The 24,295-nt window shown below is 52.3% G+C and overlaps 9 protein-coding genes across 9 annotated transcripts; 3 read left to right on the forward strand and 6 right to left on the reverse strand.

The window, feature by feature from the left end:
- Positions 1 to 8: 8 nt before the first annotated feature.
- Positions 9 to 1,552, reverse strand: PV07_07345 (uncharacterized protein). Its single transcript, XM_016394417.1, has 4 exons — positions 1,351 to 1,552; positions 1,249 to 1,298; positions 527 to 1,197; positions 9 to 477 (listed from the first exon to the last, which is right to left on the reverse strand). The coding sequence occupies exons 1-4, from the start codon at positions 1,439 to 1,441 to the stop codon at positions 81 to 83; spliced, it is 1,209 nt and encodes a 402-aa protein (XP_016247836.1). The 5' UTR covers positions 1,442 to 1,552; the 3' UTR covers positions 9 to 80.
- A 268-nt stretch (positions 1,553 to 1,820) lies between these two features.
- On the reverse strand, positions 1,821 to 3,708 carry PV07_07346 (uncharacterized protein; the record flags this gene model as incomplete). Its single annotated transcript, XM_016394418.1, has 4 exons — positions 3,298 to 3,708; positions 2,967 to 3,241; positions 2,542 to 2,911; positions 1,821 to 2,490 (listed from the first exon to the last, which is right to left on the reverse strand). Exons 1-4 carry the CDS (start codon positions 3,501 to 3,503, stop codon positions 1,821 to 1,823), a joined length of 1,521 nt encoding a protein of 506 aa, XP_016247837.1. The 5' UTR covers positions 3,504 to 3,708.
- A 2,156-nt stretch (positions 3,709 to 5,864) lies between these two features.
- On the forward strand, positions 5,865 to 9,129 carry PV07_07347 (uncharacterized protein). The gene has a single exon (XM_016394419.1). The coding sequence runs from the start codon at positions 5,909 to 5,911 to the stop codon at positions 8,795 to 8,797; it is 2,889 nt and encodes a 962-aa protein (XP_016247838.1). The 5' UTR covers positions 5,865 to 5,908; the 3' UTR covers positions 8,798 to 9,129.
- An 871-nt stretch (positions 9,130 to 10,000) lies between these two features.
- On the reverse strand, positions 10,001 to 12,045 carry PV07_07348 (uncharacterized protein). The gene has a single exon (XM_016394420.1). It carries the CDS (start codon positions 11,854 to 11,856, stop codon positions 10,015 to 10,017), a length of 1,842 nt encoding a protein of 613 aa, XP_016247839.1. The 5' UTR covers positions 11,857 to 12,045; the 3' UTR covers positions 10,001 to 10,014.
- Positions 12,046 to 13,746: 1,701 nt separating this feature from the next.
- PV07_07349 (uncharacterized protein) lies at positions 13,747 to 15,900 on the forward strand. Its single transcript, XM_016394421.1, has one exon. The coding sequence runs from the start codon at positions 14,140 to 14,142 to the stop codon at positions 15,268 to 15,270; it is 1,131 nt and encodes a 376-aa protein (XP_016247840.1). The 5' UTR covers positions 13,747 to 14,139; the 3' UTR covers positions 15,271 to 15,900.
- On the reverse strand, positions 15,825 to 17,245 carry PV07_07350 (YjeF family domain-containing protein). Its single transcript, XM_016394422.1, has 4 exons — positions 17,096 to 17,245; positions 16,881 to 16,992; positions 16,724 to 16,789; positions 15,825 to 16,636 (listed from the first exon to the last, which is right to left on the reverse strand). The coding sequence occupies exons 1-4, from the start codon at positions 17,171 to 17,173 to the stop codon at positions 16,092 to 16,094; spliced, it is 801 nt and encodes a 266-aa protein (XP_016247841.1). The 5' UTR covers positions 17,174 to 17,245; the 3' UTR covers positions 15,825 to 16,091.
- A 165-nt stretch (positions 17,246 to 17,410) lies between these two features.
- On the forward strand, positions 17,411 to 18,759 carry PV07_07351 (ribosomal protein S16). The gene is made up of 2 exons (XM_016394423.1): positions 17,411 to 17,841; positions 18,095 to 18,759. The coding sequence occupies exons 1-2, from the start codon at positions 17,548 to 17,550 to the stop codon at positions 18,203 to 18,205; spliced, it is 405 nt and encodes a 134-aa protein (XP_016247842.1). The 5' UTR covers positions 17,411 to 17,547; the 3' UTR covers positions 18,206 to 18,759.
- Positions 18,630 to 20,766, reverse strand: PV07_07352 (uncharacterized protein). The gene is made up of 5 exons (XM_016394424.1): positions 20,355 to 20,766; positions 20,123 to 20,264; positions 19,861 to 20,063; positions 19,653 to 19,770; positions 18,630 to 19,539 (listed from the first exon to the last, which is right to left on the reverse strand). The coding sequence occupies exons 1-5, from the start codon at positions 20,570 to 20,572 to the stop codon at positions 19,198 to 19,200; spliced, it is 1,023 nt and encodes a 340-aa protein (XP_016247843.1). The 5' UTR covers positions 20,573 to 20,766; the 3' UTR covers positions 18,630 to 19,197.
- Positions 20,767 to 21,548: 782 nt separating this feature from the next.
- On the reverse strand, positions 21,549 to 24,289 carry PV07_07353 (uncharacterized protein). Its single transcript, XM_016394425.1, has 2 exons — positions 24,134 to 24,289; positions 21,549 to 24,081 (listed from the first exon to the last, which is right to left on the reverse strand). Exons 1-2 carry the CDS (start codon positions 24,197 to 24,199, stop codon positions 21,718 to 21,720), a joined length of 2,430 nt encoding a protein of 809 aa, XP_016247844.1. The 5' UTR covers positions 24,200 to 24,289; the 3' UTR covers positions 21,549 to 21,717.
- Positions 24,290 to 24,295: the final 6 nt, after the last annotated feature.

Raw genomic sequence — 24,295 nt, forward strand, 5'->3', positions numbered from 1 at the left:
GGAGATGCGCCAATCTTTTTGATATCACCAGCTACAGCCAGGTAACACTGCAATGCAATTCATACGGAGGAATGCTCCTGTCAATCTTCGTCTATCTTCCCTGCGAACTCTCCAAGGAGTAAATCGTCTGTTGCAGGGCCTCGGTTGTTTCTCACCCACTCCGTCTCAACCCTGAAGAAGATCCACATCCATCTCCTCAACACTTCCAACAGCTCCATGAGAAAGATCCCACCCTCCAGGTCGTTAAAGTGATCCAAGTGCGGCGAAAGCTTGAAACTCCAGGTACACCGCAGTAAAAAATCTATAACAATCGCACTATAATACACCTCTTTTGAATGGAAGTACCGGTGACGGCGCAAACCCCAAGGATATTCTGGGTTGTTCCTCTGGCGGGGGGAGGAGAACAGAGAAAGGTCCCAATCTTTAGCCACATCCCAGTAAAAAGAATAGAATGAGTTGACAAAAACGAAAAACATCCTGCGAACCGTTAGAGAACTGCAGCGTGCAAGCATTCGGTTGTCCTCACCATAGTCTGAACAGCCCTGCCTCGCTCAGATAGAATTTGGTAGGGTCATAACCTCGTTGTAAAGCACTCAAGATGATGACTGGAAATGCGCTCGCATATTTCAAAGCATTGGCCAGGTGTTGGCCACCCCAACCCGAAGAAGTCGATCGATTCCTCCGAACCCGAAGATACTCAATCAGACACTGCCTCAATCGAATCATGCTCGGGATGCTGATGATCAGAGGCACCAAGTATACACCCCCACATCCGCGATTCGGCTTCGCCGTACTGGTGGTCTTTGCATCAAGAAGCATGCATGTCGAAACGAATAAATCTCCCAGGACTTTTGCGTAACTCGTCAGAACATCAGCCAGTAGGATATCCCCAAACTTTCCATCCTGGACTTCTGCCAGTCCTCCCAAGCTGACTCGTTTTAAGGATTTCAGAAAATGTAGGCGACCAGACCGTGACATGCGCTTGAGTGGGAGGAGAAAGCATACGGCGAGAAGCAAGAGGTAGGATTGCGGGAGGATCTGCCATCGTAGGGCTGCGCGCTGGTCGCCTCGGGTAACTGCCCAGAAGAGAAGCAGGGAAGTAATCAATGGAACGGTAAGGAAAGAGGCCAAGCGATATGTCGAGTAGTGATGGTGTTGCGCTTGTCGAGGAGGATACCGAATGAGTGCTGGCACATCCTGCGCTGATCAGCTGGGGGTCGATGAGCATATTCCGAGCAACGAACGTACAATCTTGATGAGATGTAAATAGTGTAAATTGAGACCCCATGCCCAAATGCCTAGGAGCCGCATTAGATCATGTACTAAAAGGAGCCTATCCGGCCGGCATACCAAGAACAATAATAATTGCGACTCTGTAAGGGAGCGGCAGAACAAGACTGAACGAGTCGACCTCAGGCTCCACGGCGACGTCTCCGTCCATATTGGATAGGAGATATCATGCTTCGGATGGCTATGAAGAGTCAGGGAACCAAGAATAGAGAGAGAAAGGAACAATATCAAAACGAGAGGGTGTGGTCCAAGTCGCGCAGTCAACTCGAAAAAGTTGGGGAGCGGGCTTTGCGAATTGATATTTACCTGGCCTTGTTGGAAACTTGGGGTGGAGCCTAATTGGGCAGACTGCCGCTGCCGCTTTAATATCTTGACCTGTGGACTTCCATTTTCGCAACAGGTCTGAGCTTCTTTCGATATTCCTGCGGACCTAGATACAAATTCATTGAATTTACCGACGTTATCACTAATGTTCCCGAATCGAGAACAGCCAAAATCAACAGTAGCGACTGTCCATCCCATCGAAAGATTCAAGAGGTCTTGGTATACTCGGGTTTGAACGCGGTCGTCCGCACCTCCTCGATCAAGCTCTCGCCAAACTCCCCCTCGTATCCGTGATCTGCAAGGAATTCTCTGAATTTGGCGTCCTCACTCTCAAGTTCTCGATCTCGGTCGGGAATGAATACCCACGAGATAATCCCCCCAGCGGCGGCAAAACCAGCACCAATGAGGAAGACGGCCTGAGTTCCCTTTTGCGTATCGCTGAAGGAGTTCTGGATAGGTGTGAAAACTTGGGTTCCAATCGCAGCACCAGCCTTGCCCACCGCAGCAGCAAACCCCATGAAGTGGCCGCGCAGTGGAGTAGGGAAACTCTCGGCTGCCGTCAAGAAAGTGCAAACTCCAGGTCCCATCTCTCCCAAGCTGTTGAAGATCCCATAGAGAACAACAAAGAGAGGGAAGACGGATTGAATAGGGCCCAAGGCGCCTCCCAGGATAAATCCTAAGACGGCCCAACATCCAAAACCGAAGGTCATAGTTTGCTTACGGCCGATTCTATCCATTAGGAGCCCGCCAACGATCGTACCTGGAAGATAAAAGCTGTTAACTAGGGTGCCGTATCCGATGTTCTGGATCAAGGTGTTCTTGGGATTGAGTTGGCCGATGATGGTGGAGCTGAAAATCCCAAATGGGTAGGTGACACTTCGAAAGCGTAAGCAAAACCGCCGGAGAAAAGAATGGGATCCAACTTACAAGTCGTACATGAACCACGCCAGTGAAGTTCCAACCATGGGCTTCCAATATCGCTTGATGATCAACCAATAGGGTACGTTTCTCTTGATAGCATGTTTGCGATACTGAGTGGACTCAACCATGCGAATTCGGAAGAAGAAAAGCGCCACAGGGAGGACGAAGCCCAACCCAAAGCAGATACGCCAGATTCCGCTTGAGATTCTCTCATTGTAGCATTCGATGACAATCAGCGCGACGACACCGGCGATCACGAATCCCAAGTCAATGCTAAAGTCGGTGGCCACAGCGACTAGGAAGCCCCGTCTGCGGCGGACATATTCACTCTCATCTGAAGCTTCAGCACTACCAGTTCCACAAGTTGGGTATTCGCCTGAATCCAGCTATCAGCACATCGACTAGCGGCTGGCGTTTCGAGTTGTACTCACCTCCTGCACCGAATCCAGCAACACCACGAGCAACGATCATCATCCAGAACATGCCCAGCTGAGTGGTGCCATGAGCTGCCGTAGCCAAGACGATACCAAGGACAAGGAAGAAAGTAGCGAAGACAATGCCGGTACGTCGCCCTATCTTATCGATGAGAATGCCGAAGAAGAGCATGCCGAAGATCTCTCCAATGAGGTATGCATTGGACAACCGGGTCTTGATGATGCTCGACATGCCATCTTTGTACAGGTCTGTGAACAGGGGCTCCATATATCTACAAGAGAATTGTGTAAGCATTTCGTTCCAATGCAGCAGTGACATGGCATGTACCCAATGATTTGCGCATTGTATCCATCAGAGAACAAGGCGAGACCCGCAACCAGAACGGTGATAATCGACGAGACCTTGGTGATCCTGGCGACATCTAGGTGACTGAGCCTTCTATCTCCAGCCTCCACGTCCTGTCCATGGGGTTGACTCCCAGAGGACTCATGACCCGTAATTTCGTATGAAGGCTGGTACTTCTCGGTTGCCATTGCGCCTAATGGGAAGGTGTCTGGAGGCCTGCAGTGAAAGGCTTAGACTTTGGTCAAGTGAACAGGCGTGGGCGTCCATATATACATCATTCAAATAGGTCGGGAGGAAATTCTGTCTATCGCCTCAAACTTCTCGCGCTGCCGGGACCCCTTCGACCTGTACGCGCCATCTCGCCGTGACGCCGCCAACCAGTGGCCAACTCCGTCACCTTCGGCTTCAAAAATAAAATGAGGGAAACGAGGTTGAAAACCCTGAATGGTAACTGCTTGCCAGTTGTGTGAGAACGTGGCATATGCGTGCCCGCCCAATACTGCTAGAGATGCGCGGCGAGGGCCGTTCAGCCTTCTCCTCAAGAAGCTCCTTTTCGAGGCAAGCTTGCCTGAGCTTAACCCACGTGCCAAGGTCAAACAAGATGATTCGGATCGACACGACGGGGAAGATGGCGATCGTCATGCACCCGAGAGCCGTTGGAAGTTCATCAACGTCGTATCTCCTGCAGCCACTCGGTTCGAAGTGCGATGTTGCAGTGTCTGACCAGGAGAAATCCTTCTCTACGAGTGGCATTCTTGAGCATATACAGGGCTTGAATCCTCTGCCGTCTGACAGGTGGAGCTAGGATCGCATTGTCGGCACATGCTCGTTTCGATTCCAGAGAAGATATTCCACTGGAAGCCCTTTCAATTGGCTACTGGGTGAGAGAAAGCAAAGCAAGCATATAAGTGGTCGAGGATCAGGCCTGTACTAGTGTGGCCGGGATACAGAGTCAGTTCTTTGGACATTGAACCCAAAAATCTTCAGACGCTGCAAATTCGTCAGGCGCGAGCCAGAGGCGAGATGTCGTTGTCCGAAGAGCAGGTCCGGTTCTTTCGCGAGAATGGCTATCTGATTCTTCGTGATGTTCTCTCTGAAGAAGAGACCAAGGACCTCCAAAGATGGGCGCAGGAAGTCCATGACTGGCCTACCGATGCGAACAGTCCATGGATGCCGTACGAGGTACATGCTTTGCTGATGGACGCGAAATGAAACGCTGAGGACCAGGCAGGAGATCAACGCTCAAGGGAAAACGGTGCTGTGCCGGACAGAAAACTATGCAAATTCCCATGCGGGCTTGAACGGTCTTCTTCGTGGACGGAAGTTGTTGGATCTGCTCAAACAAATGTCGGGCGAGGATATGCTGCTGTTCAAGGAGAAGATCAATTACAAGCTGGCAGGGAGCGGTATGATCTCTTCACGCGAAGCGGATGTCGACCTCGAGCTCACCAAAGCATAGGCGGATTTGCACCCCATGTTGATTCGACAGCATACACTCACATCAAAAACATTAAACACCTTGCTGTCCTTCTGGCTGTCGATCCATCGGATATGACCAATGGTGGCCTGGAGGTGAGGCAGCTCGAGGTATGGACAGAACTTGTTGTTACCGCCGGTTTTCGTTCTGATCCGTTTGCTGACTCCATCCTCGGCAGTTTGAAGAAGAAGAATGGGAGTCTAAACCCAGAGCAGCGAAGGTTGCGTCCCGCATTATCGACATGCTCAGCCTGTACGGGAAGAGCGACTATATCGGCGAACCGATATCACAAATCGAACATTCATTACAGTGCGCGCACCTTGCCGCTCAGAGTATGGCAGACCCTCAGACAGTTGCTGCCGCTTTGCTTCATGACATTGGGCAGTTCATACCGGAGAGAGATGCTGAACATATCCTGGGTGGAGCTCAGGTACAAAATATGCGGCAAAATAGTACGATCGGCCCGGATTCGAGAAGCTCGGACAGCGTGGGCAGGGTTTCTCATGAGACACTGGGCGCCCAGTATCTGCTAGCATTGGGGTTTCCAGCAAAGGTGGCTGCACTCGTTGAGGCTCATGTACCTGCAAAGCGTTATCTTTGTGCCACAGAAGATGGATACTATAACACTCTAAGCGATGCTAGCAAGGAAAGTTTGCGATTCCAGGGAGGCCCCATGAGCCCAGACGAGGTGCAGCAATGGCAGGAGAGCAATTGGGCAGACGAGAAAGCAAATTTGAGGAGATGGGATGACGGAGCCAAGGTGGTTGGCTTGACCGTCCCTGGTTTAGAAACATATCGACCAGTTTTGGAGCAGGTCTTGAGTTCATAACGAATGGAGAGCAAGGAGGGATAGTCTGAGGAAGACCGACTGTGCGGCCAAAGTCGAAATAATAGTAGAGTATAATTGCCAATGGCGTGTATCGTGTTCTTGAGAGGAAGAAGTCGAACAGCATCATTGTCGAAGCTCTAGAGTTGCAGTTGCAGATGCCAGAATCAGAAGTGGAAGGTTTGCCGGGCTACGTACTGCCTCCCATCCTTCATCACATTTCAGTTCGAGGCTGCTCAATGTGAAAAAACAGACCATTGCCTTCCCCTACACAAGACCCGGTGAGCAGGATGAGGTGGTATGGAGTAGCCTCCATATTGTCGACTCTGTTCTGGCCGGCTTGTGCCATCTTTGCCGACGATGCCTTCCACATAGACTTCCACCATGCTCTTCTCGGAAGCCCGCAGCCTCATACTACCTTTTTCCATAAACCGCATTCGAATACCAACGCCTCTCTTCTCTACACCGTCTCCGACAAAGCTGTCCTAGGCGCCGTTAACCCCAAGGATGGGTCAGCGCTATGGCGTCAGCCTCTAGCGGGACAACCCGTTGACAATGCGTCGAGTGCGTATCTGATTGCGGGGGAAAGAGACGGCCAGTTGGTGAGCGGATATGATAGGACTGTGGCATGTTGGGATGCTCTCGATGGGAGACTCATTTGGGACTACACTCTGCCACAGGGAACTGAAATAGGCGGACTGCAGGCCATCCCCCTTCAAGGCTCTGCCACCGACGGGGTTATGCAAGACTTTGTGGTTCTGGCTGTCCCGACGGACTCTCAAACGCATATTTCAATCAGTCGAATTGCTGGCGACGGCAGCGGACAAAAATGGCAGCATGTGGATTCAAGCACTGCACATGGTTCCTCTGCATCAATAGCAACCGCGTCTAAGCACATTTATTATGTCACAACATCTCACGGTTTGCTCACGAGCAACAAGGCGAAAGTCGTCACCTTTGATAGCGCAAGAGGCCATGAAATCAGCCAAACGAGCGTCGCCGTCGATTCAGAGCCGTTGGCAGCCGGCGGTCGACACGCAGCCGTTGCCTGCTCCAACTTTCCGTTCTTGATCTCTGCTGAGAGACCGTTCAAGTCGGTCAAGTTCAGCCTCCTCAACAACCCGAAAGTATCATCTCTGCACTTGGACGAAAAGGGTGAAGATATCGAGGCTGTCACTGTCCATGCCGTTTGTGATCAAGCTGCAGCGACCCATTTTCTCCTGCATATTAAAGGGAAGACACGACAGTGGGCCGAAGTCTTTCATGTAAACACCAAATCAGGAGATGCTACGAAGGCCTATTCACTGCCCGCTACGGAAGAACAGAGCGTCTTTACTGCAAGTAGCTACGAGGGGACTGCCTTTTTCATTCGTTCCACCGAGTCGGAAGTAATCCTGTACTCTTCGGAATCTCACGGACAGCTAGGGAGGTGGAAAAAGACAAACTTCAAAACTTCCCCTGGGAGCTTCTACTCACACGCGACCGCCGAGGTTGTCAGCAGAGGGAAGGCCAGCTATGCTGTTCGGGTAGCTGAATTCTCCACGAGTGGAGATTGGTCTCTTGTTCGCAATGGAGAATTACAATGGAGCAGGCCTGAGATGCTGGCCTATGCGAATCTCGCTGCATGGGACGAAAACGGTGCTCCAGATGCTCTGGCCGAGGAGCTCGATCTTGAGTCTTCAGTTAACCCATGGACGGCTTACATCCATCGTCTCAAGCGGCATCTCCATGATCTCGCATCACTTCCCGAGTACCTGCGCAGCCTTCCCGACACTGTTTTGAAATCCACTCCTGATGCTGATATGATAACCCGCCAAAATCTCGTGGGAACAAAAGTTGTGATTGTTGCCACTACTCGAAAGGAAGTCATCGCGCTTGATGCCACCACTCCAGGCGTTCTCAGGTGGCAGTCAGATCTTTCCAGCTATGTCAGGGAAGATGCCGAAATGAAGTCTGTTACAGTTAGTGGCGGAAGAGTCTCAGTCTATCTTTCCAATGGGTCGTTAATCGTTTTGGACGCGAATAATGGAAGCCTTATCGAAAACAAACCTGGCACCATCCCCATTTCACATCTCATTCATATCCCGGGCAGTCCTGCACCTGCAGTCATCAAAGTTGGATCCGACGGCGTACCTCTCCTTGCCGAAGATTTCCCCCCTGAGACTGCCCTTGAAGGCAACGTTGTGGTAACAATAAGTCCAGAAGGAAAGGCTATAGGATGGACCGTCGGTCGCAACGTCGAGAAAACGTGGACCTTGAAACCACAAGATGGGATGAAGATTGTGCGTGCTGTCGCGCGAGCAGAACACGATCCAGTTGCATCGATTGGCCGTGTACTAGGGGACAGATCTGTGCTGTACAAGTATATTTCGCCAAACATTGCCCTCCTGTTGGCTACTTCGCAGTCTGGAGCGTTGACGGTCTATTTAATCGATGCGATAACAGGGGCTACTCTACACACCGCTACCCACTCCGGCGTTCTCAAGTCAGACATCCCCGCCGTGATATCCGAAAACTGGTATGCCTACACATTCACCACCCGCGACCCATTGACCTCTGGACTTTCCACCCAACTTGTCGTCTCCGAACTCTACGAATCCTCAATGCCGAACGATCGGGGCTTGTTGTCAGCACGAACGAATTATTCCGTGTTCTCCGTTGACGGTGCCGCGGCCACACCCTATGTGATATCTCAGTCATACACTGTGGCTGAACCGATTTCTCATTTGGCAGTTTCACAAACCGCGCAGGGGATAACTTCGCGCCAACTACTCGCGACATTGCCCAACAGTAATGCAATAGTCGGGATTCCCCGTGAGATACTCGATCCGCGGCGGCCAGTCGAGCGGGATCCCAATGCCACCGAACGAGAGGAAGGACTCACTCGATACATGCCTAACCTGGAGTTTGATCCAAAATACTACCTCACGCACTCGCGCGAAGTGTTGGGCGTCAAGGAGGTCCTCTCTTCGCCTTCTCTCCTGGAATCCACGTCCCTAGTCTTTGCTTTCGGACACGATGTATTTGGCACGACAATCACTCCCAGCATGGCATTCGATGTGCTGGGAAAGGGGTTCAATAGGGTGCAATTGGTCCTCACGGTCGTGGCCTTATTTGCCGGGGTATGGGCGCTGAGACCACTGGTGAGAAAGAAGACGGTCGAGGGCCGGTGGAAGTAGGGATCCCATTTGAACAATGTCGAGTGGATCTCACGCGGAAGAGATTGTTTTGTTGACTTCTCCGCCGTCACAATGAAATACGGTAGCATCAATGAAAGTGATCGGAAAGAACAAGTCAATCAGATTACCTGGCTATGGCGATGGACCTGTGCAGCATGCAGTGGAATATCGAAGCGCGAGCAAGAGAACTGTTGGCTCTGTGATAGAAAATATCCTAGGAATGAAGCCGAGAAAAGCAAGGAGTCTGTGTGGACTCGAGATCTTTGAATAGTGTCTTCTGTGCTCATAGAAGGTACGTCGTTGTATAGTAAGAACGTCGGTTGGTTACCAGATTCTTGTCTCTCTTGCTTTGCATTTGCCAGCGTCTTCTGCAGCACTCGAGTGTCACATTGCTTCCACTAGTCGGGGCCCTAGGGCGCCCATACCTCGTACAATGTTTGGCGCCAGCCAGTATTCCTGGATACATGCTTGCAGGGGTCGTCGAAGCCTTGGCGCACATGAATGTTCCAGTGTGTCCTCACATGGTTCTTCCCTGCCTACATAGGTTCTCGCCCAGGGGAGTGAGTCCGCACGCCTCCGAGCCCAAGCCAAAAGAACATAGCTATACCTCAGCCATTGCAAAGTCCTGGCTGTCTCTTTGCCGCACCGCCCTCCCTGCCGTTGACTGAACCAGGTAGAACCCCAATGTCCTTAATGCGCCGGGCTTCCTGGAGGATTGGGTCCAGCGTGCTTCACAGGAGCTAGCGGGGACTAGCGGCTGCAGAGACCTTCAACCTGATCCGGAAACGGGCGGTCGAATATATAGCCCCCTCTTCCAAGACTTTGGTGTTTTCCTGCTTCGCTGGATGACGGTGTCGGCTTGTGAGAAATGGGGGCAGGGAATTCCGAAATCTGCGGCCAGAAATCCGGAAACTGAGAGCGTGTTTTCGGATATGTTCCATCACTGGGGGGACATCCCAAGCAGACGCCGTTGTAATTATCTCCCGGTGGGTAGGAAACGGGTTGCCTTATTGTGATTCCCATATCTAGTAAATGTCCGTTCTCGAAATCTCTCAACCGGGCACGAGCCGGTTCCACATCCGAGGGAGATCCGCCAAATGGCTGATAAAGCTGGGAAGTCACTCTTGCGTCAGAAATATGTACCAGGGGTTTCACAGCCCGCTCGAAGCATCCCACTGAGACTGATGGGAGTCGCGAAATTGCCGCGGCCTGTTATTTCAGAATTCGATGAGTTTCCTCAAACTGGCATCTTGCAGCCGGGGATAGTAGAGATAGTTCTCCCTCAGGAATGTTGTGACGTCTTCAAAGCTGCCAAATTCCAGGTTTGCTGCAACCAAGTAGCTGAACCGGGTGCTAAAAAACCGTCTCTGCGATGGCACCGGATCTTCCTTTCTCTCGAGCTCTGGACGCATGAAGACATCTTCGACGTACGCACCAACGGAATAGATCCACAGCACGTCGCGAGTGCGTACACTGGGGCCAAGAGAAAAGTCTTCTGCCGCCGGCCGTAAAGCTTCCATGACAGCTGTCATTTCCGTGTGGTAGCGCTTGCTCTCACGAAAGACGCCACCCGGTTGATAATGCTCCTCAAAGATGCACCGATCAAAACAGCGCATGGCAAGGCATAGGGCAACCTCGAAAGTAAACGCGACCGGCGATGGCAGGGTGCCTGGCGCATAGATCGTGGTCATATCCTTACCATCCTTCTTAGCTGCTTCAATCAGATCGCACCAGTAATGGAGAGAACGAGCTCGGACTGCGATTTTGCGAGCATGAGACCAACGGAAAATCTCCGTCGCGCTCGAGGATTTCGAGGTCGCATATTTGAATTTCAACTCTTCAATTGCTAAAAGCTCCCTTATGTCGGCAAATATCGCCTTTAGGGTTGGGGAAACGGCGGTCGGACTGGCCGAGGCAGAGGGAACGGTCTCGGGGAACGCAATTTTCAGGTCCGCGTGCAAAGCGGGCGAATCTTCCACGTCGGTGGTCCAGATGTGTGAACTCCATGGTCCGGGGTCGAAGTCGCCAATATCCATTACAGGGCGAGAGCGTAGGGCTGCAGCAAGATTGACCACTGCACCAAGCAGAATTTCCTTCTCCATGCGCCCGATAACTGACCAGCCACCTAAGGAATCGACGATCTTCTTTGACGCAGACAAATGAACAATTGCGGCATGGATGTTGCCGCTGAGCATCTCGGCTGCTCCAAGCCAGCAGCAAGATGAAAAAATCTTCCACAGCTTCGCGGTGTCCCCAGTCTGCTGCTGCGACTCAAGAGACTCCTGGAGTGATCTGAGTGCCTGGAATTTGTGTTTCTCTGCACGTACCAATGTCTGCTCATATGGCTGGCCTCGGTTTCTCTGCCTGCTGCCACTGCTGTAATAGGCGTGGGAGATGATTGCATGACTAGAAGCTTTGTCTGTGATGAAAGCTGGCATCTTCTTCAAAGACTCGGCCGTGAGTACACCATGATTGTGACGCAAGGCTATTTCGGATGGCCACGTGTTCAACATGGATTGTGCTCGAGCCTGTTGAAGTAAAAGGTGCTCGAGTGCACTGACTGGTATGACCGTAGCATTGAACGGATCAGTGTTGCCCTTGAAGATGGGAATGGTACTCCGCACAGCCACCTGTGATTGCTTTTCGTCTTGCTTGACTTGAACCTCCCTTCTCTTACGTCCAACATTGGCATCTCTGCTGGAATTTGCGCTGGAACCGTGAGTAAGAAGGCGATACTTGTGAAAGGGTTGGTTGTGCTGGTTGGATTTTCGCCGGGATTTAGCACTTTCTTGAGAGGATTCCTGAGTAGGTAGAGCGTCAATGGGACGTATCGGTGGGAGTTTTGCTTCTTCACTTGAAGATCGCTCCGAACGAGAAGCGAGAGTTGCAATATTGGATTCCTTGTCTGGATTCTCAGCAGCCTGTTTTCTGTATTTTGGGTGCGATACAGTTGCAGCATGAGAACGTGCTTCGGCACGGATAAGTTCTTGTTCTCGCTTGCTGGATGGGAAAGGATGCGAGTCGACGAAGCGGACCGCAGGTGCCTTCTTGGGCGCCATCCAATCCCACTGTCATCGATGCGCCGTGGTTGATGAGTGAGCAGGCATGCTGAGAAGGAAACTTAACGCTTCTGAAGCCCAAGATCGATATCCTATCCGGCTACACACGGATGGAATTGCTGACTCGAAATCTGGCCCGATCCAGGATCGTTGGGAAGCTACACCAGAGCATCAGCGTAACCAAAGGATACCAACATGTGGGTTCGTTAGAATCACAACGTAGGATGCGTGAATGGCGCAAAACCCGCAAGTCTCAATAGACAGGTCGAATGACCTTATAACGGGATCGGGCAAAGGGCAGATATTGGACTTTCAGCCATTGGGTTGTCGGTCATAGACAGGCAACAGGGGGTGACAATCATAAGTGAACAGGGTTCGCGGCCTGGAACAATATCTACCGAGGTGTGTTTCTCTAGCAGTAGAACTTCCTGCATCAGAAAATGGTCGTCCGTTTCGGGAAGGTCAGCGATTGGTGAGTAAGAAATTCAGAGCGAGCAAAACTTCGAATCGGCGACATGGAGTCGTCCCAAGTGGTCGAGGAGGAGTGCGCTGAACCTGTCTGGAGAAGCGTGGCATCAAGCAAGATTCCTTTCCACGATTCAGATCCACCTGTTGCTTCTTGCTTCACCGCAAAGACCCATGGGTACTGTCTGCAACGGCCGGGATGTGAGGATGCAGTAAGACTCAATGCAGCAGATCCAAAGAAGGTGTGCTATCTCCATTGGCGAGGAGCGCTGCCCATATCCAGGCTAGTCTGGTCCCCCTTTTTCCCACCCTCTCTGCATTCGTAAAGCCCGTCGGGGAGGTTCTGGTGCCCGAAACTCTGGGCATCACTAGGGCGTCCCGGGATTCAACGACTCGCAAACCCTTGCATGAGCTGAAGAGCATCAAACTCGCATAGGAGATGGTGATTACTTAGCTTTGCGGATGAGCTAGAAGACCAGAGGCACGACTCCTTCTCTTGTGGAACTGGATGAATACCTTGTAACACATAGGACTGACCTTCGCTGCCAGTTCAGGAAGGTTCAAAACTCCCAATCAAGGCTAGTTTTTGTGGGGGGACGCTTGAGGCCGTGTCATAGTTGTGCGAGTACTCAATGGCCACGCCATCTCTTTCCCAGTGTATAGCTGCGCGATGAGCGGTCTCAAAGGTGGCGGTGGCAACTTGGGAAATTGGGAACACTATGACTGCCGCAACGAGTGAGAATAAAGTCGCAGACACCTGTAGTGACAGGTGAATGATGAACATTGCGGAGGTGCGATACAGGCCACACGTCCTGGAGCGTAAAAGGACGCGATCTTTCTCGCCACCTGCTGGAACGAGCGCAACATGGCATTGTGACACCACACACAAAGAGGAATATCGAGGCACGATCGCGACAGCGTGCGTATCGAGGAAGAAGGAATGTAAGCGGTCCTTGCAAAATGTGGAATTGATCGTCGGAAGTTGTTGACTAGAGGCCTGAACATGAGTGCAAAGTCACTCTGACAGGACATGGACAGTCGTTGTAGACATGGGAAGCGCCTTAGCGAGACAGACTTGTGCTTTGGGGTCGAACGATCAAATGAGTACAAGTAGTGACAAAGTCTCTTAGGGAGTGTCGTCGCCATTTATGAGAAGTATTTTCCTGCTTAGTCGTAGATTACACAGACAAGGCTGCGGCCCTGCGGGCTTGGTTGTACCTACAGCCTCCACAGCCCTGGTTAAGGGGCTGCTTCCACGTTTGGGCGTCGAGGCCCCTTCACAGACCACCTAGTGGGTCTGTTAGGGGTGATCCTTCAGCCTTGTGCGGAGGGGCTGTTTGGCTGTCCCTTCAGCCTCGTAGCCTCGCAATAGAAGCTTCTCGCACCTTCTGTGGTTGGATCCACGCACCGCCCTCTGCGTCATTCGTCCAGCATCACCGTTTCCAGCTGCGTCGTTGTCAGGTCTTTCTTTTCTCTTCCGCAGGACCTTCCAGGTTGTTCAGACCACGGAAAGATTGCTCTGGGATCAGCCCATATCTCAATACCCTAATCTCCCCTCGACCACATGCTCGTCTGCTTGTACTGAAAAAGTCCTGCACTCCATTCTATTGGGTTCTGCTCGATCATTCCATTGACTCCACAGGCACGAGCCCAAAATCCCGCAAACCGGAAACTGTTTGCCCTGCCAGCCTCGTCATTCTCTCCCTTTCGATTTTATTTCTTTCCTCTCACCTGTCCTCCCTCTTGTCCTTCAAGCAGAAAACAACATTCAACATACACACCCTCTAATATTCGACCAATCACACCCCTTACATCATCATGGTAGCAGAGACAAAGCTCTACGATGCCCTCTCAATCTCCCCCTCGGCGTCCCAAGATGAGATCAAGAAAGCATATCGAAAAGCAGCCCTGAAATGGCATCCCGACAAGAACAAGGACAACCCGAATGCCGCTGAAAAGTTCAAAGAGGTCTCTCAAGCATATGAGATTCTGTCGGACCCAGAGAAGAGAAAGGTCTACGATCAATATGGCTTGGAGTTCCTTTTGAGAGGCGGTCAGGCCCCTCCACCGGGCGCTGAGATGCCTGATGGCATGCCTGGAGGTGGTTTCGGTGGTATGCCAGGCGGTTTCAGTTTTGGAGGCATGCCTGGTGGTGGTGGTGGCGGTACCCGTACATTCCACTTCTCAACCGGAGGTGGTCCAGGAGGCTTCAGCTTCTCGGATCCCAACGACATATTCGCCCAGTTTGCCCGAAGTGGTGCTGGCGGCGCTGGCGGCGGCGGTGGTGCTGGTGGTGGTGAAGACGCCGAAGATATCTTCAACCTCTTTAGCGGTTTGGGCGGCGGTGCCAGAGGGGCCGGAAGTAGACGGGGCACAGGTAATTTCGCCCGCCATGCCAGACCACAGACTCCTGAAGTCACCGTCATTGAGCGGCCCTTGCCTGTCACACTGGAGGAGCTGTATAAGGGAGCGCATAAGAAGATGAAGATCAAGAGAAAGACATTCAACCCCCAAGGGCAGCGGGTGACCGAGGATAAAATTTTGGAGATGGACATCAAGCCAGGTCTGAAGGCCGGTTCCAAGATCAAATTCTCCGGGGTTGGGGATCAAGAAGAGGGCGGTACCCAAGACATGCACTTCATCGTCACCGAAAAGCCCCATGGCACACTTACCCGCGATGGCGACAACCTGATAACGACGATCGAGCTGGATTTGAAAGAAGCACTCACAGGTTGGAAGCGTACTGTCACCACGATTGATGGGAAGCAACTAAACGTTTCGGGCGCGGGTCCAACCCAACCTGGCCACGAAGAGAGATTTCCGAATCTGGGCATGCCCATCAGCAAGAAACCTGGCGAGAGAGGCGACTTCATTGTCAGGGTCAAGGTCAACTTCCCCCGGTCGTTAACTGCTGCACAGAAAGCCAAGATCAAGGAGGCTCTTCCGTAAGTGCCCATCGACAAACGGCATCTAGGCACGGCTCATTGAGATGTTCTCGCTCACCATTGACGGCCGAGTACAAGAGAGTTTGAGCAGCGAGAAAGAAGATGAGTGGTACAGTGCTCGTTGGTATTAGGGTCCAAATGGACAACAGAAAAGCACGGAGGTTATGCAGGTCCACGCCTCCGAGGGAGATGAAGGATCTGGCGACAACGATTGTCCGCCGCATCGGTGGGAGGCAAAGGAGCTGTTGCATGTGTCGCAATATGACAGGCCAGTCGCAAGAGAAGGCGTTTTATGCCACACGCAGAGGTCAAGTCGGATTTACGGCCAGCCTTCCAGAGACGCGGCAGCAGAAATGAATGAAAGGTGCGCTCCTGAGTGAGAGGCGCATTATGAGAGACGAAAGGGATCCACTCACGAATTGCATACAAACGGCGTGTCTTGCATTGCATCGGAGACCTGTTTATCTTCCTGGGATAGGACAGACTGATGATCCATCAAAGGCGGCGAAGGTCAGTGATCACGGCGTTAGAATGAGCGACACGGATTCTTTGTCCCTCCGCCTTTTCTTGGTAGATAGTTACAATTCTTGTGTTGTTTCAATAAACCGGACTTGTAGTCCATTTCTTCCTTTGAGCCATCTTTCATTCAGTTCGTCTGCCACTTTCGGCATTACTGGGTCATCTATCTTGCTTTTTTCTTTTCTCATACTCTATCCTCATCGCAGCGCAGACCTCCTGTTGCCCTAGCATGTTATCTCACAGTAGCTCTCACTTCCCATCCACTCAGTCCGCTCCAACGAAGCCAATTTGCAAATCCACCCATGGTCACAACTTTTCCACTGGCGCATCCACGTCCACCTCCGCAACCTGGTCAATCCCTTGATAGTGCGGCACATCGAGACCGTACTTGGCCGCGACGTCCTTGCTCAAGAAGCGGCCGCCTATAAAATGCTTCTTCCCCTTGAAAAACTTGACGCTCGGTTTCGCGGCCGTCAGACTTATCAGGTAGTCGGGCATAAAGTCGTGTCCGATCTGTCCTTGTTCCGGCGGCCCGGACGCCACGTCCCACGACGAGGGTATGTCGACGCTGAAGACGGGTTTCTTGGACTCGATCATGGCCTGCAGGACAGTGTCGAAGGGAGCACGGACTGGGGGCTTGAATGAGAACCCGAACAGGGCGTCGATAATGAGGTCGGCCTTTTCTAGCGACGATTGGTACTCCTCGGTCGTGGTGAGGAACGGGATGTGCAAGTTGCGGAGTTGCTTCTGAAGGCCCGTGAAGATGGGCGCTTTGGTTGGTTTTGGATAGTAGATTTCCGGATTGTAGCCGTAGTGGTGCAAGTGGCGGGCGCAGACGAGGCCGTCTCCTCCTACAAGACGATAGAAAGTCGGTTAGTACTGGAGAGCTTGCGGGGTACTAGGTGAGAGCAGAGATGGGAGAGGGATTAAGGACGTACCGTTGTTGCCGGGCCCACAGGCCACCAGGACATTCTTTCCTTTAGAAGGCGGATGGACTTTGTACACTTTGACCAAGAGGTAAAGATTAGCGTCGGCATCACGTCCGGTGACAGTTACCTGGACTCCAACATCACTCGTTGCCCGCTTGTGGCTTACCAGCCTGTGATACGCTCAACCCGGCGAGTTCCATCAATTGATCAATGCTGAAGCCGCCGTCCTCGCTCATGAGCTCTTTATCCAGTTCTGCCGCTTTATCTGGTGCTAGAGTCTACCCACAGCGATGGTCAGCGGTCTCCGTCCCAACAGTCGAGGTGACCATATCAAATTATCCAAAAGAGAATGCATATGACGCTGGACATATCGAGACTCACTTTGAGCGTCATCTTGGAGAACCTCCTTGCAGTGAAGATTGGCCGAAGTACCCTTCTGGGAAGACAGGTTCGGAGCATAAGACGTATATCACGGAAGACGAATGCTACAAGAATGATATTATCTGATAAATAGCATTTGGACACACCGAGGTGTTCAATGGGGTGAGGATCATACAACGTCGATCTAGCATCTCGTCATAGTTCGGCGTAGCCCCCTCATTCCGCCAATCAGAAGCTCAGCCAGATTCCGCACGAGGCTACAAGGCTGAACTGCGCATCTCCCTAAAACTTCCTCAATTGAATTTCTTCTCGGAAGTTGGACCTCCCCATTCCCACCAGCGCACATCCACACCAACCATTTCCGTGTACCGCAGCTGTAGCACCTCCTGCAGGCCGCCCTGTAAACAGCATTTTAATCCTGTTATAGGACCGGCGAGAGGTAACCGGCAACTATGGTCCTCCGAATCCGCCTCGCCCGCTTCGGCACGAAACGAAAACCAATCTACAACATCGTCCTCGCGCAGGCAAAGTCTGGACGCGATAACAAGCCCATGGAGGTACTGGGGACGTACAATCCGATCCCACAAGCGCCGCTGGCAACGCCGGATACACCAGAATTCCTGGAGAGTGGAGAGAAATATGTGCCGAAGAGGATGAAGGATATACAACTAGATACGGCGAGGACGAGGTATTGGCTTGGTGTTGGGGCACAGCCGACGGAGCCGGTTGGCAAGTTGCTGAGATTGGTGAGTCTTGATCTGTTGTTGATTCCTTTGGGAAGCACAGCTGTTGTAGATGGAACACCGCGACATGGTTTGCTATGAAGGAAAGGGAGAATAAGAGACGGCGCAAGCTTTCAACAACAAGCAAGAATCTCGGTGAAGGGAGCTCCAGACAGACGCTCTAGCTGCTTACGCATTGCCCTTTTTCTCTATGCGCACAACTTTCCTCAATCCTTACAGCATCCCAGACTAACATCTCATCTTTTCCACCACATAGATTGGCATGCTCGAAGAGAAACCCTCTAGGGTCAAGAGATTCCCGACACAACCATACAAACCAGAAGCAAAGCCACCTCCAGACACCGAGCCCGAAAAGCAAGAAAGTTGATTACACCGCTGAAGATGGATAATTTAACGGTGCTTTTGTACGATGATTCGGCCTGGAGACAGGGGATAGGTGTCCGATCTGCGTATAGTAGGCAGGAGCATAGCTATCGGCGTTACGATTGAGGGATTTCAGAATCCCAGAAAGCATGCGGCGCATGGGGGGATACAACATCTACCCGACTTCAACGGAAACATACGGATATTCTCAGTCAAAGAAGGGTTCTGTACAGTATATTAACCTTGTCGCAATATTCTACCTTGTGGAAGAGAGAGCTCAGTCCATCTGCCGTGAAAAGTATACCGGCGAACATTTGACCTCTACCTCTATCCGATATACCGGAGAGAAAAAAAAGGTCCTGGGTTACCACACCACATGGCTGCTCTCTTCGTGCAGCAAACCTCAAACTACAGCAGGGCCTCGATTACGAGAGTACTGAAATGTCATCTGCTTCAAACTCGGCGCGGTCTCGGGTTCTACAAGGCCAGAGCATGCGACTCTTCACGATCCACTTCTTTGTGGTCTTTTTCTCGCGCCGCGGCACAGCACATGACGGTGTAGGGGGTGCAGCTTTTGGTAGGAAGCCTGCGTCTTACGAGCCCTCTGCTCCCGGACCGAACGCGCAATTTCGTCTTTGCCCAACCCACCAACCCTTCGACGACAATGGTAGAGGCATCTATGGGATCGCCTCTTGGCTGGTGTGAGCTGAGATCCGAAAGGCCAGCACACAGCCGTCTCCAGGAAAATCTCAGGGACTCACTCTACGACCACTGTCCAGTCTCCCATACATGATCGTTCGTTTCCCGTCCGTGCTATGTCCTTGCCATGCATTATATTTTGGGGGTACGATAAGCATCCCTTCAGCCAGCTCTCCATCCAACTCTCTTTTTCAACCCATCTTGAATGTTGGAAATCCGACCCGTACGCTCGTCAGATACATTTCCTCCCTTTCCCTCCCCAGCGCTCGTAGTATCCGTGTCGGCACACCCCTCCTTTTATAACTCCTCCCTCCTCAACTCGCCGTTGCGCGAACCGACAGCGACGATCCTCGACTTCCCCTCCGGCCCATCCAAGAGTCGCAAGGGCCCTTCAACCCACTTGGTGAACAAGCTGCTGCTGAACGCTTCGGCGTCCGGGCTGAGGTTGGGGAACCCGCCGAACTCCCAGTCGAGCTCCCCGCCGAGGCGCTTGGGCACGTTCTCGGCGCCCAGGTCGCGGCGCAAGACATCGGCGCTCTCGTGGTGGCCGAGGACGAAGATCTTCCGCGTCGTCTCCTTTTCGAACCACATGGTGATGAACTTCCAGATCTGGGGGAAGAACGCTGGCGCCCCGACGACCTGTCACAATGCAGAGGAGCCTTGTCAGCGGATGGCCCAAGAAGATTTGACCTCACGTCCGGGGAAACCATGTCTTTTGGGGGGGACGACGCCTCTGCAAGGGACAGACTTACGTATATCCTCTTCACCGTCTCGGGGTAGTGTGCTGTCGCCATGGTGCTGGCGGCATTGAGGAGCTTCCTCAACCTCCAAAACGTCGGGATCCCGACATGGGATAGATCGATGATATTGCTAACCGGGCGGGAAGTGTCAATAGGTGCGCATTCAGACGGGTTAAAGGGCCTCCTTCTTCCCATCCCAACTCGAGGAGGATAAACTCACATTGACTTGGTCGTTCGCCGATGCTGCAGTTTCCCACACAAGGGCTGCACAAACTGCGTCACATACTCGGCCGCGAGGAAGACGCTCGACAATGCCGGGTCCATCTTGTGCAATGCGAGGATGTCCTCGGGCTTCACCTGGGAGACGACGTAGACCATGATGGGAACGCCCGTGTCATCTCGCCGGCCCGTCCATTGGGGTTGCTAGAGATAGCAGTCAGGGGAACAGGTAGATAGATCGAGGGTCTGAGAGCACTGCTTACCAGTCTCCTGATGGTCTCGAACTGCGTGATATCGACGTCGTCATACGTCTTCTCCAACTGGATCTCATCGCGCCACTTCGCCGACGCCGCGTACTGCTTGAATGCGGCGGGAACATCGTATTTCCGCGCTCGCAAGTATCGCCTGCGCCAGACGCCTCCGTTAGTTGATACCTCGAAATGCAATTCCTAATCCACCCACTGAAGGAATCAGGTCCGCAGCTGGCGAACTTACAGGAGATTGGAATCGTCGTTCCCGTCGTCGTCCGAGGAATCGCCGGCCACCACCAATTCGCTCTTGGGCCAGGACACGTTGTTCTTGCGGCACAGTTCCTTGAGCTCCGCGAGCGCCTTGTGCTCGCGCTCGACGACCGACTCGGTGCGGGTGATCGATCGCTCTGACAGGCTGGTCCGCCGGCGGCTCAAGGACGCGTGGGTGATTGTCTTCCACATGTTCTGTTCTGTTAAATCGCGATGTTGTGTGGGAGAAAAACAAACAACGCTCAACAAAGTATATCCGACCCTCACGAACTTGTCGACACCAGGGATTATCTCTCGCCAAAAGGATGGGTTTTGGCTATCGTCATGGAGGTAAGAGCACACAGCACGTCAGATGATAGAGAGGTGGGTTGCAAAGTTCGCCAACGAGGGATATATCCAGAACAAGCAGCGCAAGGACCCCCAAAATACGAGACCCAGCCTTATCATATCAGATGGATCGCGAGCAAGGGCTCGACGTCTAAGCCTTGGCCACTCGAGATGATCTTGGCGGGCTTCATTCCAACGTAGAAAAGAAAAGTCTAGGAAGGGAGAAAAGCCTGAAGTCCTTTCTCAACTCACCGGATCCTTTGTCGTCTGAAACCAGGCATTGAAAACGACTCAACCCCTGTCTGCGTCTGGTAGGGGACGGTAGGTAGCCGGGCCGGATGAAGCTGGGCGCGATGGGGAGGGAAGAATTGCAAATATAGCTCAACCATCCACCTGCACGGCCTGTCCTCATCCTGGGACTTACTAGTCTCGATCGACTTCGCGGCTCTGTGTTCGGCGGGAGGACTCCGCGGAGAATGCTACGGCACCACTACACATACAGATTAATCCATCAGAATTCACCGCCAGGCGGCTAGGGCCCTTTGGACATTGAACTAAGTCCTGCGACGACAATCAGAGGCGAGCGATGGACTTGTTCGCAAAGGTTGGGGTTTTGAGGAAGTTGGGGATGAGAGAAGATTCATTGTCACACGAGCACACTGCCCTCCCAGATTGGGCTTTCTCCTACACGCTCTTCTTGGGGAAGGTACAAGCTGCCAACTTACGGGTGAATAGGTATGTAATGAGCATGATCTGGATAACCGCACAACTGTCTGCCTCCACGGTACCTTGGTGTTGTGTCTTCAAGTTCACGGGAAAGCAACATCCAACAGATCACCAGGGGAAAAGAGACAAGACATTAATCCATTCATGATTTGCATTCATTTCATTGCGGGTGTCGTTGGTCCCATAAGGGCCCATCTAGCATTCGTTCTTGGATCGTACTTTTTCTTGCCCAATCGCTATGCCATGCTACCAAATCAATGACATCTGTACCGAGTCACCGCATATCATCTCAAAACGCTCTCAATTTCTCCAACCACAGACTTGAATCTCGGCTCGTCCAGGTATTTGCCCTCCTTCAACTTCCTCAACGCCACAGGGACATCAAAAATCTCCTTCGCGGCAGACTTCACCTCTGCCCGGGGGATGCCGACTAGAATGGTCCCCAAAGCCACGAGGGAGCGATATGCCGGTTCCGTCGATTGTGAAGCAGGATTACTGGAGAAGGCAGAGTGATTTACCGCGGGGAAGGAAGAGAGGAGTTTGGAAAGTTCCCCCAATAGGTCGAGAGCATGGTTTGCATTGTTGTCGGCGTCGCCAGGAGTGGTGGGAGTGGTGATGAGCACCGCAATGTTGAGATATAGGGTTGTAAGGGCTATGGCCACCGAGACATCGGAAGAGGCGAACTGTGTGAGTGGTTTAAGACTCTCAATGATGTTGTCGACATTCTCCTTTACAAGTCCCCTTCCAGCAGGTGATCCATACAGCAGATTCGAAAAGAAACGCATGGCAATCATGCCCAACTTGTTGTTCGTGCGTACAAAGGAGTCATCGAAGATCCCGCTTCCGAGGATTCCTGCCACCGCGTCAAAGCCATCGACCTCCTCAGCCGGAAATTCCTTCGCCGCAGCAGCAATGAAGCGGAGAAGATCCAGACCAGCAAGCCGGTTAGCTGGCGGTTGCCACTGTGTCGCTATCTTCAGTAGAGCCGGAATGGAGGATTGAAGGGAGGGAGAGCTGGGCAGTGACGGAGGATTTGAGAAGTTGTATTTTTCGAGCTGCAGGGCGACATCAGTTAGTGCTTGGAATTCACCAGGTTGAAGGCTCATATCGCTGCCGGCGTATTCGGTATTTTTCTTGGTGATCTGCCCCATAGCCGCGGAGGGCTTTCCGATCACGACAGGAAGGTACTCCTTCTGAGGGAGAGTTCTTCGAACAGGCGCAGATTGTGGTGGTGGTGGTTGATATGAAGAGGAGGCGTCGCCAGGTCTGTATCGGTTCTCTGTGCCCCATGGATCTGCTCCCACCGGTGCCGATTGTCCGAGCGTAGCACCTTGGGTGTTCTTGATGATAAAATTTGCCGTTTCTTCGAGATAGGACATGGGAAGTTCGTGGTCTTGGAGAAATTTTGTTGCTGCATCATAAGGATTCTGTGTGACATTGTATGGCAGCTTGAGCGGAGGTTTGCCATCCTCAATGTCAATGTCAAACACGTAGTCGTATTCTTTGCCATTGTACGCTGTCTTCCCACTCGAGGCGGCAGAATCCACAACCTGGCCGATCTTGATCCATTGCTGCTGGGACATGGACCATTGATACAGGCAAGCACTTCCATCCTCTTCCTTGATGATTTGATTCTGACCTTCTTTGCTGCCGACCTTTCGTTTGAGAAAGTCAGGCCCAGGGAGATCTGTCATGTTGATTTGCCCCACAGTCTGCTGGGGAATGCTGGACGCTTGAACGGACTCTTCGAAAGCTGCAAGCGTCTCGGCATCGGCCACTCTGTCTTGGTCGCGAGTGAATATCCGGGCCATCTTGTCACTTGAACCGACAATAATGTCGCCATTTGAAGAAGTCGACACCGACCAGATGGAGATGGCGGGTAATGTGATAACCTGGACGCAGTTCTGCCCCTCCCAGATGCGGACGGATCGATCTTCTCCAGCACTGACAATTTGGCCCGAGGGCAGTACAGCCAGGGAATATATGAAAGATTCATGGCCAATTAACGAGGCAATCAGCTCGCCCTTCAGGGTCCAAAGTCGGACGATGCCATCATTTGTTGCAGCAGCAATTTCAGCACCGGTATCGTGGCCTTTGGGCAGCTTCGCTAGAGCACGGACAATGTCCTGACCATCCCATGAATTCAACATCTTTCCACGTAGATCAAAGACTCGGATTGCACGGTCCGCACAGCCAGTGACGATGGTGTCTCTGCTGAAAGCGAGCACCGCCCAAACTGTGGCTGTGTGACCTGGCAGGTCAAAAGCAACCTCCCATTTGCCAATCTCCCAGACTTTTGCAGTAGCATCCCAGCTGCCACTCACAAAGTAATTTGCTGTGGCGCACACATCTATCGAGCAGACTTGGTTGCTGTGCCCCACCATGAAAGCGTCCGCATTCATGCCTGTTGTTGATGATGGTTGCCGAGCTTCGATGAGCGCATCTTGACCAGATGAAAGAACCAGTCCATCCTCATACTGTTTTGACGGAGGGATATAAGCAAGACAGGTTTTGAACTGTGCGCCGTGGGATGACTCCGTGTCTTCGTAGGACGGTGGGGAAGTGGATGTTCGTTTCCAGACTCTGGTTGAACCATCGCGGGATGCTGTTACTGCAAAAGACGGGTCAGGAAGGAGGACGGCACGGACCTGTACTCTCATGTCAGTCTGTGCGGCGGTGGACTTGCTCGGAGATGCGTACATCACTCTTGTGACCACGCAGGACCGCGCTCAGCTTGAAATTCGTCGCGCCACTCATTTTGGTCATTGACTGGACAAAGTTGTCATCTGGAAGTGAGCAACAGACCGAAATAAATAGGCACGGCGCTGTGGTGACAAGTGAGTGAAGTGTGCGCGCAATCAC

This window comes from Cladophialophora immunda, assembly GCF_000835495.1.
Source record: "Cladophialophora immunda strain CBS 83496 unplaced genomic scaffold supercont1.4, whole genome shotgun sequence".
In the NCBI taxonomy this organism is placed as follows: domain Eukaryota; kingdom Fungi; phylum Ascomycota; class Eurotiomycetes; order Chaetothyriales; family Herpotrichiellaceae; genus Cladophialophora; species Cladophialophora immunda.